Raw genomic sequence first — 15101 nt, 5'->3', positions numbered from 1 at the left:
TGCTCACACTGAGTCCTAACTATAACCTAACTGCCGGGTAAACCTTATACTCCACGTTTCTAGTCCTGAAGCACAGGCCTGACCCTTAGCCACATTCCAAGTGGCCTTCTTCATCTGCCCATGCCCAAGATGTCTGCACTCTGAGCTCTGTGGCCTGGCTGAGCCCAGGCCTGATTTGCTAGAATCCCTGGAACCTGTCTCCTAGATGGTGGGGATGACACCCGCACCCCGTGCCCCAAGGATGAAGCCTGGCCTCCTCACCTTCTTGCATCTTTGCCTCAGTTGATCAAGCCCAGGCCTGGCACCTGTGGACGGCAGCTCCAGAGATGACCCTTGACAGGCTTCTGCTTTGCCAGGATCCAGAAGCATCCAGGACTGACTGGACACCATATGGTACCCGCCTCATTGGACACTTCATTCCCCACAATCTGCCCCTGACCTCCAGGGAGCCCTACCCTCCAAAGAAGCAGTCTTTCTCCAACTATAATTTCTTCCTCCTCCAGGCCTGAAAGAAGAGGGATCCTTGGAATAGGAATACCCTCCCAAAGCAGTCTGTTCCAAGGACTCATGAAATGGTGACGTTTAATGAGAACCCCCCACTCCCCACCCCTGTATATACATCTATAAAAAATTCAAATACAGCAAGTTACCATTGAGTCAGACTAGAAGGGACTGACAGGGCATTAAATACTGTGGGGTTGGAGCAGGGAAAGGAAAAGGTTGTACAAAACAGGAAAAGAGGTGAGGGACTGAAAAGTATGGGCGCTGGGGGGAGGGGGATGGCTGGGCCCCCCCAGTGTCAGGAGCTTATAATCTGATGGTGGCAACAGAGACCCTGGGAGAGACAGGAGGCTGGGGCAGAAGGAGAAGTTGTAGATGTCAGAGGATCCCCTCAGGCCCCCCGAGGGCTCCTGGGAGTCGCTGGCGTTGGAGGGTCCAGCCCGAGGGGGCAGGGTCGGGGTGAGGTGATCTTTGGTGGGTGGGTTAGCTGCGTGGTCCTCCTCCCCTAAGGGAGGGTGGAGGACCGGTGTGGTGTGGTGGGGCTAGGGGGCGGCAGGCCCGGGCCTGCCGGGGTCTCTACAAATTGTGTCTGAAAAGAATGCAGAAGGTCCTCCTGCCCGTGTGCAAAATAGAAACCGGGGTCTGCGGGCTCAGCTCCGGCCTCCTGCTCCTCTGCAGGTGCGCTGGCATGTCCTCGTGGGATGCCGGGCTCTGGGGAGACAGGGCAGGGAACTGTGAGGGACCAGAGTAGGATGGGCTCCCCTCTGCTGCCCAGCCTCACTTGACTTACCAGATCAGGAGACTGCTGGCAGTGGCAGCAGCGGCAGCCAGGGCCAGAGTGACAGGGACACTGATCAAGAAGGGTGCTGAGGGTCCTCCGCCGCTGCCCAGCTCCCCGGGGTCACAGATCTTCGTGGTGGGCGGGGGTGCCAGTGAGCTGGTGGTGCTGGTCGTGGTCTCTGGGGAACATGGGGGAAACTCAGGGCAGGGTGGGGGCTGGAGTCCCACCCAGATCTGGGGGTTCATGAGGAGCAGTTACTGCTTCCTGTATCACACCAGTGCTGCCTCCCCATCAGACAGCCCCTACCTCCTCTCTCAAACACGCCTGCCTGCCCGCATCAGACAGATTGTTTCCCCAAGGCTCAGAGATGATCCCTCCACCCAATGGCCTCTACAAAGAATGTCAGACAGCAAGAATCAGGAACAGCAGAGGCTGGACAGATAAATGGGAGTATGGCAGCCACAGAGTATGGAGTCCCCTGAGGCAGAGGGTCTAAGTCCCAGGAGGAGTTGAAGGGAGCAGGATAAAGCCAAGCAACAGTGCACTGACTGAGAACACAGTGGGTGGGCAGGCTCACCCGGAGCTTGGGCCTCCGTGGTGAGGTGTCGTGGCTCCTCAGTCCAGGGTGTGGCATGGGCAGCCACGCTCCAGTCACTCCACGTCCCAATCTCATTGTCCTTGGCCGCCACCTGGATGATGTACTCCTTCCCAGCATAGGCATCTGTGATGGTGTGTGCTGTGCCATCAGACAGCTCCACCTGCAGCCAGATAAGAGGTGGGAGGTGGGGGTGGGAGGGACCTCTGGGAGTCAGAAGAGTAAGGCACCCCCAAAGGAAATGAGAACAATTCTGGGGAAAGGAGTGAAGACACCCCTGTAGGGAATGAAAACTTCCCAGGGGGAGTGAGGGGGTATTGAGAATATTCCTGTGGGAGAGTAAAGACATCTCAGGGATAAGACCCTCAATGGAGCAAAGATAGTTCAGACGGAGAGTAAGAAAATCTTTAGGGTGACTGGAAGCACCCATAGGGGAGAGTAAGGAGAATTTTTTTTTATCCTCACCCGAGGACATTTTTCCATTTTTTGTTCAGATAGAGTGGGAGAAAGAGAGAGGAAGAGAGAGAGAGAGAAACATTGATGTGAAAGGGACACATCGAGTGGCTGCCACCCACACAACCAACAAGGGCCGGGGACAAACTGCAACCGAGGTACGCGCCCTTAGCGGGAACCGAACCTGGGTCTCTCTGGACCGCAGGCCGACACTCTAACCACCGAGCCAAACTGGCCAGGGCAGGAGAATTTTGCTCAGTGTTTGGACTCTGCTGTCATCCCAGTTCTGTCACAATCCCCAGCCTGAGCCTGACCTCAGTCCCAGCCTAGAGGTAACAAGAGTAACAGGGTGAGAAAGAATGGCACTGTGCAGCCCTCTCCCATCAAGAAGCTGTTTATAGGGAAGGTTACAAACACAGATATGGAGCTAGGCTGCCTTAGTCCAAATTTTAGCTCCATTCCCTACTAGCTAGGTGACCAAGTCACTTAACTTCCTTAAGCCTTGAGGTCCTCATCTGTAAAACGGTGTTAACGATCTATCTCACAGGGTTGTAATAAGGACACGCACATGCTAAGCAACAGACTTCAGTCAGCTCTGTCATATCATGAGTTCCAGTTCGGAGCCTGTGTTCCTGGATGCCCAATGCACCCACCAGCCTGGCCCATCTAGTCTCCCCTTCAAGAAGGCCTCAATGTGGTTATGGCCCTGCCTGAGGTGGAAAAGGATTGGGGGCAGCTCTCAGGGTGGTAAGACAGCAGAACAGCTGCTCCATTTTTTCCTAGAGGCATCATCACCCCACCCCCGCCCTAGCCAGCCTTATCCTGCTGGTCTCCCCCCATACTCCAGGCTGGCCTGCCTGTCCAGCACCCCTCCCAGGCCCAAGCTGGGCTCTGGTTCATCTCAGCGGCACCCGCTGCCTCATTAAGCCGCCTCATAAACAGGGGCAGCCGGTGGGGGTGGCGGAGGAGGGGGCTGCTCTGGGCCATGTCTGGCCTCAGGACTTTTTTGGTCCCTGTTCCAATCTCCCCCCGCCCCCCCACCCCCAAAACTAGGGTCTGGGCTACCTGATCTAACAGACTGTGAGTACATACATGTGTGTATGTGTATTTGTGTGTGTGCAGTTCAGTCCAAGTGAAGTGGGAAGCCCCTCCAATTCCCTCTGAGTCTATGGCCCTGAGGCAGAAGAAGGCACTGGTAAAGGTCAGGGTCAGGGTGAGAGCCACTTTGGGCCCAGACCTGGGCTTAGTATATTCTACTCCCAGCCCTGGAAGATCAGTGGGCCCCACAGTCCCTCCTCTCCTAGAATTGGGCTTCAGTTCCACCTTTGATCCCCCATTCCCCTTTTGCTCTGCAAAGACTCCCTCTGGCTGAGTAACTCCAGCTCCTTCAGCTCATTCTCCCTCTTAACAGGATTTGGGGATCCCCAGGTCCTCCTTTGCCTCCAAGACCTCCACATCTGTCTTTCCCCAAAGTGAAAGAGCTATGGGAAGCAGATCAAATTACCACCTCCTTGGTTGGCTTATGCTGGACACCAAACCTCTAGGAATATGTCCCAGAAGCCCAATGCCCTCTGGCAGCCACATCTCCTAGGCCTGAGCCCTTCTTGCTAGGTTGTCCCTAATCCCTTAATCCACCTCCTTAAGAGAATGGATCCTCAACTGGCAGGAATTCCCTAGTTGCTGGCTTTGGCCTCACCCCTGAGTCCTCCATCCAGTCTCCTGGCCTCCCTGCTGAGTTAGGGCCAGAAGACACTGGGAAGGAAAACCCAAACTGGGTCCCAGTATTTGTCTCCCACCTTGTCCATGGACAGATAGCCCCTGCCAGGCCTCATGGTGTCCATTCTTGTGCAATTCCTGACCTGTATCTCTCATCTCCTCCTGAAAATCCAAGTGTTATTTTTCTCTCCTCTCCCCTCTACACCCCCACACCTCCAATCATACACCTGCCTCTAAGATCAAGAATCAGGAAGAGTAGATTCTGTTCAGAGCAAAACTCAAGTTCAAAAGAGCCATAAATCTGGCCAACTGTAATGCCAATGAGACATGGAACAGAGCTAGCACGTGCCACAGGCCACACATATTCTTGCTACAGAGCCCCACATATTTGCTCTCCCACTTCAGTGTGGGGGTCAGCTCTGCCAATGTGCAGGCCAGTGCATGGCTTTGCCATGTTAGCACATGTATGTATGGAGCATGGTTCCTCCTGGGGACCACGTGTGTGTGTGCATGTTTCCGTGTGTGTGGTGGGCAGTGTGCCAGGTCCACTGCAAGGCGTGTGCGCCGCGACGCGCGCGGGGCTGCTGCCTGTAGCTCGTTAGCTGGGGAGGGGGGCTTGTGAAACTAGACCCTGGTTATTAGCAATGCATTAGGCGCGGGCAGCTGGCCAGGCAGGAGGGACTCCGGACTCTGTCAGAGAACATGTGAGAGTGTGAGCAGCCTTTGTGGGGGCCAGGCCTGCAACCCGGACAGGCATCCTGGAATCGAATTACGCACTTTAAAGGCTAGCTGGGAGGGGACATGAGGAGATGGGGCTAGAGCCTGGTGGATGAGGTGGGGATACAAGTTGACCCCCAGGTGCCAGCCTGTGTTGCCCCGTGAAGCACCCTCCTAGCCCACACTACCTCAGAGGCCAAACACAGTGCCCACAACTCTATGAACCCAGGGCTATCAAGGAGAGAGAATCTCAAGTACGCCCCAAACCTCTGTATGTTCCTCAGAGCTATCATGGTTTGAGTAACATCTCAGAGCACAGCTTGACCCACACTCACCCTTGTCCATTGCTTAGTTCCTAGCCCAGGCCACCTTCTGACCCATAACCTTAAGCTGACCTCTAAGCTAGATGTGACTTTGGAGCCCTGACACTAGTCATGGCCTGAACACTCACATACCCTGAGCCAAACTGGATTTCATTGCCTAATTCTGACCCCTTGAGACTATCTGTAAATCCTTGAGGATAGGAACTGTCCTAGACCTTGGGTCCAGCACAGGCCCAGAGACTGGGCCAAAGTGTAAGAGGGAGATGCCTGATTAGGGCTGAGAGCCAGAAGTAAGGAAACTGCCTGCTGCCTATCTTTTCCAGCATTTCTCTCCACAACCCTGGGGAGCTACAAAAACAGATGTGTTCCCATCTAATGGGGGTCACCGGGAACCTATAAGGGCCTTAGATCAGGACATTTCTTTCAGTTCCATCCATCCTACCAGGCCCACCTGGTGACTTCTCCCCACAGAAAGCCTCCCTGACTACCCTCAGGCTTCACACTAAGTCAGCTACCAGTGGGGATACAGGCACTCAGGATCTGAGCAAAGTCAGATAGGGCACTCACATGCTGCCACTGGTCCAGAATGAGGGGTCGGTAGCGCAGAAAGAACTTGAGAGGAAAGGATTCAGGGTCGGGCCAGGTGGAGGGGGTCTGCCATGTCACCTCTAGCCGGCGAGGGTTGCTGGGCACCGGCCGGGCTACCACGTTTTCTGGAGGATCAGGCTTCACTGTTCAGGAGACATAGCTTCATTACCACACTAATCTCTGGGAACACCACCACTTCATCCACCCAGCCACCATGTCCACCATCTCAACATTGTCAACCACCATGGTTGCCATCCCTCTTCTCTGCTGTCAGGTCTGACAGCACCTTTAACAACCATTTCATTACTTTCAACTCTCACATCCTATCATCACCAATGACTGTCATTATAGTAGTCACTGTTACTGACTCATGATATCAATATCCCAAATTTCACTCCATCATCCCAACCCCATCCTCATGATGACACCAGTATCCCAATTACTAAGCCTATATGATGGTTCTACTGTCACCCTCATCGTCACCTGGATATCCCCTCCTACACCAGCATTATACACTCCCCCCAAGCCTGGCTTTTCACTTCAACTTTTCCATTTCCAAACTGAGACATGGACTCCCTTAGAAGAGTATGGGTTTGGAGTTGCCTCTGTGGGTCAAGGTTAAAAGCAGACCACAGGTTTTACAGATCTCAGTTGAAGGTAGGCTGAGGATCTGATGGGAGCATATAACGGCCCACCTCATGTAGAAACAGTCTGCCTGGAGACCCAGCCATGGGGTGGGGAGGCAAGCAGAGGGTCTGGCTGGGTCTGGCTAGCAGTAAGAGAAGGCAAGGGGTCTGGCTGGGATGGAGCAGAGATAGGCAGAGGTCTGGCTGGGATGGGGGTTGGGGGGGGCTCAGTATCTGTCCCACTCCTGTCTCCTGTTCTGACACCTCATTCATCACAGGCCGTAAGGAAGCTATTAGTGTGTGGGGGGGGGTGGAGGCTGCAGCTGCACAAGGGTCTGGCCCAGCCTGCCCCCCCTCCCCCTCCTGTATGCTGTGGGAGCCAGAGAGATGATGGGAAGAGCTGCTATAGAGGTCTCTCGGCCCCTGCAGGTAAAGGACATTCACTCAAATGTTCCCAGGTACATAAATGCCTTGCATATATGTACAGCGTGCATATACATACCACATATACCTGTGCACACATGTGAATATCCCACCAATGCTCATATACACCTCTGGCACATACCCACTTACACACTCCCATTAAAGTAAGCAGCAGGGACCCCCCTCTTCCCACGTACCAATGGTGAACTCGTCGAAGGTGATAGCTGTGGCGTTGTGGCCCAGGGCATTGCTGACACTTATCGAGACCTTGTACTTGATGGTGGAGAACAGGTGCATGTAGCGGATGTGACAGCGGTTCTTGAGGGCTGGGTCCTTCTCACAGACCATAATTTTGGATCCGTGCCTGGGAGGGGTGAGGCCCAGGCACGGTTACCAACATCAAGGGTCAGGTCGGGCAGAGGTTGGGGAAGGTCAAGCCAAAGGCTGGGCTATGGGTCTGGACTGTGGGCATGGGGTGGGTGGGGTGTGCAGGAGAGAGGTCAGAGGTCAGGATTGGAACTGAGTCACAGGTGTGTCTACTCACATCACAGTCACATTGAAGGTGTTGGGGATGTAGGTGGGGGCAGGCAGATGCCAGCTGCAGTAGAAACCCTTGGGGTAAGTGTTAGAGCGGCAGCTGAGCACAGGCTCCCGTGGCGGCACTGGGGGTGAAGAGAGCATGGTCAGGGCATTCTTGGAGCTTCCCGTCCCCTGCACTAGTATGGGGACAGGTGGGCCCCAGAACCCCAGCTCTCCCCCTCTAACCCATCAGCAATGCCAGAGGTTGAGGGGGGGACTGTCAGCAAGGGTCTGAGGCTTCCCAGGCCACAGAGAGCCAGATGTTTAATTAAAGAAAAACAAGGGCTGTAAGGAGAGGGAGCCCCCCCCCACCTGCTCAATAGACGCTGGAATTATGGGGAGCAGGGGGCTGCGGGCCTCAGCTCATCAATCACAGGATGGAGGTGTTGTCTGGGGGAATCAGCCCAGCCCCACATCTCCTGCCACACTGTGTCCATTCCCAAACTTGGCAACAGAGGCCAAGGGGAGCCTGATTGCTGGGATGATCAGGGTGCACTCCCTGGAAAAGAGACACCCAGGCTTCCCCTCAGTAGAGAATGAGAAACATGAAGACAGGCCTGGTGGTTCCACAGCAACAAAAGCACCGGGTGGCTGTTCATGTTTCTATCTGTACATGTTGCACATGTCTCTATGGGTTATATATGTTGCACATGTCTCTATGTGACATGAATGACTGACCTGTGATGGGATGTAGGTACACGTGTAGAAGAATCTACGTGCATGGCTCTCAGAGTGTGTGTTCCTGTATGACTACATGTGTGTGTACCTGCTGATTAGAAGCTGCTATTCCCTTGGTGTATACCTCATCCCAGCCCTAGCCCTGGCTTCTCCATCACAGACCCTTTAAAAAGCCCTTTACATGGTCAGCAGCTGTCTTCACTCTGAAATAGGGAGGTCCAGAGAGGAAGAGGGACTGCCTGGGACTACACAGCAAGTCAAAGCTGGGACTACACCCGAGGATAGGAACACACAAACACACTAGGGAAGTCTTTTCTGCTGTCTAACCACACTCTGGATGTCATGAGCACTTAAGTCCAGCTGTCCCACCCTCAGGCACTGGGTAAGGCGTGAGGACAGCCGGCTCAGGTTCCTGGAAGGAGGCAGCTTCTGTGATCTGACCCAGGCAAGGAATGTCTGTGGTGGCTCCAGGGACACTGACACCTCCCTCCTGTGTCCCCCTCTCCCCTTCCCCGCCTCCTGCCTGACAGGTGGACAGGAAATAGGAGGGGGCAGTTCAATAAGCCAGGGACAGTGAAGGGGAGTGCATGTCTATGCTTGCTGAGTGGCCATGGTGACACATGGGGAACTGTGGGCTTTCATCCAGTATGCACGTGACTGTGAGTGACTCTGTGTGATTGCATGTACACACATGTCCAGTATGTGTAAAGTATGCATGTATGTATTTGGGCTGAACCCCCAGGACCCCATCCGGCTTTGCAGCAGGAGAAATAGGGGCTCAGAGAGGCATCAGGGAAGCTTGGGTGTAGCAAGTGGAGAGGGCAATGCTGTGGGCAGAGGCAGCGGCATGCCTTAGGCCTGCAAAGGAGACAAGAGCTAGCTAAGCCCCCACAGGGGCAACCTGCATTCTGCTCGCTGCTGTCTGCCTCCCCTGGGAAGCCTTCCTGGCCCTGTGTCCATCTTCATACTGTATCCCTTCCCTCTCTGCCCAGGGGCACAGAGGCGTGGGGGTGGGGTGGGGGGCGGCCAAGGACACAGGAAGTGCCTTGTGGGGGCCTGTGGGCCAGGCCAGAGTTGGCAGGCACCCCAGGAGGAAAGGACATTCTGAGGTCAGCTGAAAAGCTTCCACTCCTCCCTTCTGCCACCACCCCCCCTTACCCCCAGCTTCAAAGGAGAAGGGCACTGGGGGGTGGAGGGGTAGGGATTGAAGCCTGCAGAGTCAGCTCCCAGCTTTGCCCGCCCAGGATTGGGGGGAGGGCAGAGCAGGCCATGGCAATGGACTCACAGGCCCCTTCCCCTGACCAGCCTCCCCATTGACCAGCCTCCTCCATTTCTCAGACGGTCCTCCCCTCTCAAACCAGCCTCCCCCTCAAACAAATTTCCCTGTCTAACTGGGCAGGTCATGGAGGGCTGGGGGGCCAGGCAGGGCTTTGTCTGTCATCTGGCTACTCCTGCCTGGCCCTGGGCCCTGAGTAGGGAAGGGCTTGGGTTTCCTGACAGGGACCAGGTTTCTCAGAGGGAAAAGGAGGAAAGAAAAACAAAGAAAAGGAAGAAAAGGAGTGACTTGCTGCAGCTGGAGCCCAGCTGAGGGGCCGGGTGGGCGGAGGTGGGGGTGCTGTGAGAGACCAAGTGTGAGGCTGTGGGACAGAGTGTGATCAGGAGGCCTGTTGTGAGTGTGCTGCGAGTTGGGGGAGAAACAATTTTTTAAGACAATGCAACTGTGTGGCTGTGTGTGTAATGCTGAGCGGCTTCATGTGTGTGACTGAGACTCTGGGCAGTCGTGTAACTGTGTGATTGGCTGTGTGTGACAATGACTGCGTGTGTGACTCAGGGAGAGGCTGTTCGAGTTTGAGACGGTCTGTGCAGCTGAGGTATGCTGTGAGAGCACGTGTAAATGTGCCTCTGTCTGAAACACAGTGACAGCAGGACTACATACCTGAGACACTGCATATATAAGATGGAGTTTAAGCCTGAATTTGTTTTTCAAACTGGGTGTGGAAAGGTGCCCAGAATTCCAAGTGTGTTCACATGTATGAGCTGAACGTTGTATGACAGCATGTTAGGAGAAGCTCACATGCATACATATAGTATCACACTCGGAGTATACAGGCGTGTTCCTGAATGCCCAGGCATCCTGAGTTGCCTCTTGTCGGGATTCCTGAAATGTCCAGTGATGCTGCCAGCCAGTGGCAGGGTGTCCCTGGGTCCCATGCGGGGCCGTGTGTGCGTGTGCATGTGTGCGTGTGCCCTCGCTGGCCTGGGGTTTGTTTGTTTTCCTCCTAATTGGCTTGTTTTTCCATGTCCAGCCCACCAAACCGCATGTTTTTCCTCTCATCTCGCCAGCCCGCCTAGGCTGGAGCCCCCAGCATGCATGAGGCTGGCCCAGAGGCCCAAAGAGGAGGAGGGGCAAGCAGCCCACACCCCTGGCCACGCCAGATCAGGCTGGGCGGGGCAGGACCCTTCCAGCTCCAGCCCTGCCCAGGCCCCACCCACACTCCTCCTTCCTGCCTGGCATTCAAGGGTCATGGCCTGTCCCAACCTTGTCTTGTGGCATCCCTTGATATATATCCCAACTTATGGACTCCCAAATACCCCTTCCTGCCTCCCACAGGCTGCTCTTTCCTTCCCAGCCAACAGGGCTCAGGGCAAAGTAGTGCTGAACCAGGGGATCTGGAGCTCCCATCCTGACCAATCAAATACAAATTTTTTAAAAACTGAGTAAGAACTGTCCAGTTTAAAGTTAGTGGATTACATTTAATTTCTCACCATTGACTGCCGATGAAATTAGTTCAAAAGAAAAAGAAAACTAGTCATTTGGGAAGCAACACACGACTGGCTCCTGTATTAGGAGCCTAGCTAGTTAGAGACTCATCCCCAAAGCCAAGGTTGCAGTTAGATCTCTAGTCGGGGCACATACAAAAGACAACCAATGAATGCATAAATGGGTGGAGTACCAATGGAGGTTTCTCTCTCTCTCCAAAACAAAAAACCCCCATCACCCAAATACTCCCCCTAACAGCACAAGGCTGGCCCTGGGGCCTCCCCCAGGACGGAGTTCCTATCTTCCTGCTATCTTGATTGGTTGAGTGTGTCCTCTGGTCTTTAACCCCAACAACAATGGAGTATCCCCAGGCAAGGACCTTGTTTTTGCACTGGGCCTAGGGCACACCAGTAGCCAAGTGGTTGTCAAGAAATAAATAAATACATACAGTTAGTGGATTAATCTCTGATTTGTTTTAGCTTAAAATCAAAACAACACTGCATCAGCTGTGTCTAGTAAACAAAAGACTATTAAAGGGAACCCTATGATCCTATTTTCTAATGTGTGTATGGGTCCCTTCATCATCCTGGACAGGGGACTCCTCAGAGGTATTTGCGAGTATCCACCTGAGGGCAGGAAGGTCGATCAAGAGAAAGCAATTCAGGGATCTGTCTGAGTAAGAGGACTTTCAATAGAACATTTTTATGATCAGGTACCCATAGATATAGACTTAAAAATCATATATGTTTAGGATAAACATTAAATAATTTTTGATTTGAACAACCCACAAATCAGGGGTAACTTTGTCCTGTTCTCTGAGTGCTGGCAAGAAGCATAATTTGATATTGAGTATTGCCAAACCCAGTCTCTTGTTACTAATATGAAGTGACTGAGACAATCATGATTAATGTCCCTTGTTCCCCTGACCAGCTCTTTAGAAGGAAATAAGGCAATGAGAGATAAGTACCGGTTACTAATGCTACAGCCAATTCATGGCCAGCTCTCCTCTGACAGGCAGGGCGTGGGGAGTGGTCAACACTATATACAAAAGGTCTGGTCTCTGGTCACAACAGGGCAGCTGTGGGCATGTCCTGTGTATACAGACTATAGCAATTACTTTTAGATCCAATCCCCCTCAAAGAAGATCAAGTCATCAGGAATGGGGAAGGGGCGGGGGCAGTGTCACCAAGGCCCAGCCATTACTGCCAACCTTGTCCATCCTGAAGACTTGTGGGAATCAAACTGAGAAGTCAGGCATGTAAGTGACAGTGCCAAGTTGGCCTTTTCCTTCTTCCACGGCACTCAGTATATACAACCCCCAGTAAGGTCTGGGGGAAAGGCTGAGTCCTCCACTTCAGGTGGGTCAAGGACTCCTGTAGGCTGGTCCTGCATTTCTAGACCTGGCCAACAGGGGTCACTTCACCCCTGGTTTGCAACTAAGCTGTTTGGTTAGGAAAGCCACCTCCCCACCAAAATATATTTCCACCCCTCCTCTTGCCTTACTGGTGGGTCAGTGTTTTTGTGGAGAACCCTGAGCAACCCTTCAACCTAATATTGCCCATGGTTATCCACACCAATCTCCTGACAATGGAACAAGGGCCTGCTTCCAGGACTCTCAAGCATCTCCTCCTCTTGGTAGCTGCCAGGGAGAAAAAAGAAACCATCTTCAGGCAGTGGGGTGCATCACCCAATTGGCACGAGGCCAGAGAAGCTTGAATCTTTGGCTCAAGGAGAAAATAAAACTGTTTTCTGAGTACTTATTCTGTCAGTGGGAGCCTCTGGCTGGGATCCCGGTGCTGACCCTAAGCAACACTGATAACCTCATTCTTCCAACTTCTCCAAACCCCACTCACCTGGGCTTCCCCCTACCTTCCTGCTGGCTCCTCCTCTCTTCGTGGCTTATTTCTCTCCATCAACCCCTTATACAGTGATGGTCTTCAGAGCTTACTCTGGGTCCTCTTCTCTCCACATCTCACAATCTCTCCCCTTGGCCATCTCATCCCTCCCAGGGCCTTGATGCTGACAGCTTCCCAAATTCCCATCTCCAACATAGATCTCTCCCCTGAACCTCAGACCTTTAGATTCACTGACTACCAGCCATCAATTCCCAGTTGTCACCCAAAGACTCCAACAAACCTGTTTATAGCAGATATGGATAGTGCCACAGATCCCTCACCCATATACACTGCTGCTTCTGCAGTTATTTGCCTAAGAGCTTTCTTTAGACACCAAAGTCTGCTTTGCCTGCTGAGGCACCAGGCTAAAAGTGCTGCAGAATTAACAACATCCCCATCCTCACCCCAGGAGAATCCCCCAACCAAGGATGGGCAGGAGTTGGTGTATAAGCACCCATGCTTCCTCACTCCTCTGGCAAGAGACCTCTAAGGTGCATGTTCTGCCTGGACTGCAAGAGTTCCCCCAGTGAGTTAAGCTCCAATAGCCCAGACTTAATGTCTGGTAACTCTTTACTGACTAACTTAACTTCCTATCATTTTCCCATTCCCCTACGGTGTTTCCATCACCCGCCAAACAAACTACTTGCATATGAATTTTCATCTTGGGATCTGCCTCTAAGGAAACCCAAAAGATACTGTCCAAATGGAATATACTACCTTCTCCTCCAAAGGACCCTCCTATGGTGTCTCTGTTGCTGTGACTGGTACCGCCAGCTACCTTGATTCCTCTTGCTCTCTAGTCTCCTCTCCTTCCCTCCTCCAATCCTTCTTTCCTGGGTCTTCCTGAGCACCCATATCTGTCTACATAACCACAGATCTCATTTTCCTCCATAACGTCCTCATGGCCATCCCCTGTGACAGCACACAGTGGAATGTGACTGCTCCTGCTCTGATCTGTGACCCCAGGATTAATCCCCACCAGGCTCCAGATGGGCCATGACCTGCCAGCTCTCCTCTATCCATCTTGTCACAGGAACAGAATTTCAGGATCTCAAAGACCTCTTGGGTTAGGGGGAGATATATGTGCAAAATATCCAGGGGTCTAGACTCAGTGGGTAAGACTTGGCTCAGAGGTCAGAAGAACAGGCTGGGATGGAATCAGAGGGCAAGCAAGATGCTGCAGCCCTCCTCCCTCCACCAGCAGGAAGGGGACTTGATCTAGGCCAGGGGTCTGGGGACAACTCCTCTGGGTGAAGTAGGAGATTGGATGAGGGGTTGGGAGCAACACTTACAGCCCACATGTAGGAGAACTTGGTGGCGCGGGTGCCAGGAGTCATGGTGGAAACAGGCGTAGAGGCCGCTGTGGCCCAGTTCCAGGCCACGGAGCACGAGCTGAGAGCCATTGAGTAGGTCAGGGGCCAGGTCTGTCCCGTTTACCTGCCACGTCACAGCTGCATCCCAGTTGGCTGTCCCACAAGGCAGAGTCACATCTGAGCCCAGGCGCTCATACTGCACATGGGGTGCCTCTGGAGGGGGGGGAGCACAGAGCAAAAGACAGGTCACAGCTGTGCCCAGCAACCCCAGGTGAATGTGCAAGGATGAAATTCTGATTAAGCACGAGTGAGAAATCCAGGCCAAGAGGCTCCGTGTCTGATGGTGTTAAGTATCTTGGGGAGATGAGTGTGTAAGATGTCTCTGTGGCTGTGCAAGTATACAGATATGTGAGTGTCTCCAACATTGTGTGTGTGTAAATGGATGATCTGTGTGTGTGTGTGTGTGTGTAAGAGAGAGAGAGAGAGAGAGAGAGATTGAGATTGAGATTGTGTAGAGTGCTGGGAGGTATTTTAGAACTCAGTGAAAACGCAGTTCACCTCCAGTCCCTAGGTCCTTTGAAAAGTTTTTCTGCCCGGCTGGCATGGCTCAGTGGATTGAGCATCATCCCATGGACTGAGAGGTCCCAGTTTGATTCCCCCTGCCCGGGTTGCAGGCTCGATCTCCAGTGGGAGGCAACCAACTGATGTTTCTCTCAAACGTTGATGTTTCTATCTCTCTCCCTTCCTCCAAGAAATCAATAAAAACATATTTTTTAAAAAGTTTTCCTGCCCTGGCCGGTTTGGCTCAGCGGTTAGAGCGTCGGCCTGCGGTCCGGAGAGACCCGGGTTCGGTTCCCGCTAAGGGCATGTACCTCGGTTGCAGTTTGTCCCCGGCCCTGGTTGGTCGTGCGGGTGGCAGCCACTCGATGTGTCCCTTTCACATCGATGTTTCTCTCTCTCCCTCCCTCCTGCTCTATCTGAACAAAGAATGAAAAAGTGTCCTCGGGTGAGGATAAAAAAAAAAAAAAAAAAAGTTTTCCTGACCCCCATGACCCTAACCCTCTTACCATCAACAGGCCCAGCCCCAGTCACTACATCTGCTACCCAGGCAAGCTGGAGGGGCCCCATTCCTGGACTCCTTTCTCTGTCTTC

The 15101-nt window shown here is 53.1% G+C and overlaps 1 protein-coding gene across 3 annotated transcripts in view; it reads right to left on the bottom strand.

The window, feature by feature from the left end:
* Positions 1–565: 565 nt before the first annotated feature.
* The window catches only part of CNTFR (ciliary neurotrophic factor receptor), a 40628-nt gene continuing 26092 nt past the window's right edge, over positions 566–15101 (bottom strand). For 2 of the 3 annotated variants that reach the window (XM_036261212.1, XM_036261213.1), the window contains 7 exons: positions 13929–14162; positions 7268–7385; positions 6921–7087; positions 5654–5817; positions 1860–2040; positions 1292–1460; positions 566–1212 (listed from right to left, as the gene is read on the bottom strand). In XM_036261212.1, coding sequence (XP_036117105.1) covers position 1212; positions 1292–1460; positions 1860–2040; positions 5654–5817; positions 6921–7087; positions 7268–7385; positions 13929–14162 — 1034 coding nt within the window. In that variant the 3' untranslated portion in view covers positions 566–1211. Of the gene's footprint in view, positions 1213–1291; positions 1461–1859; positions 2041–5653; positions 5818–6920; positions 7088–7267; positions 7386–13928; positions 14163–15101 lie in introns of those variants that run through there. The other variant, XM_036261214.1, reaches the window with a different exon arrangement.

Source organism: Molossus molossus, unplaced genomic scaffold, assembly GCF_014108415.1.
Source record: "Molossus molossus isolate mMolMol1 unplaced genomic scaffold, mMolMol1.p scaffold_m16_p_14, whole genome shotgun sequence".
Lineage (NCBI taxonomy): Eukaryota > Metazoa > Chordata > Mammalia > Chiroptera > Molossidae > Molossus > Molossus molossus.
The sequence above is the reverse complement of the archived record's forward strand: the minus strand, read 5'-3'. Positions and strand labels throughout refer to the sequence as shown.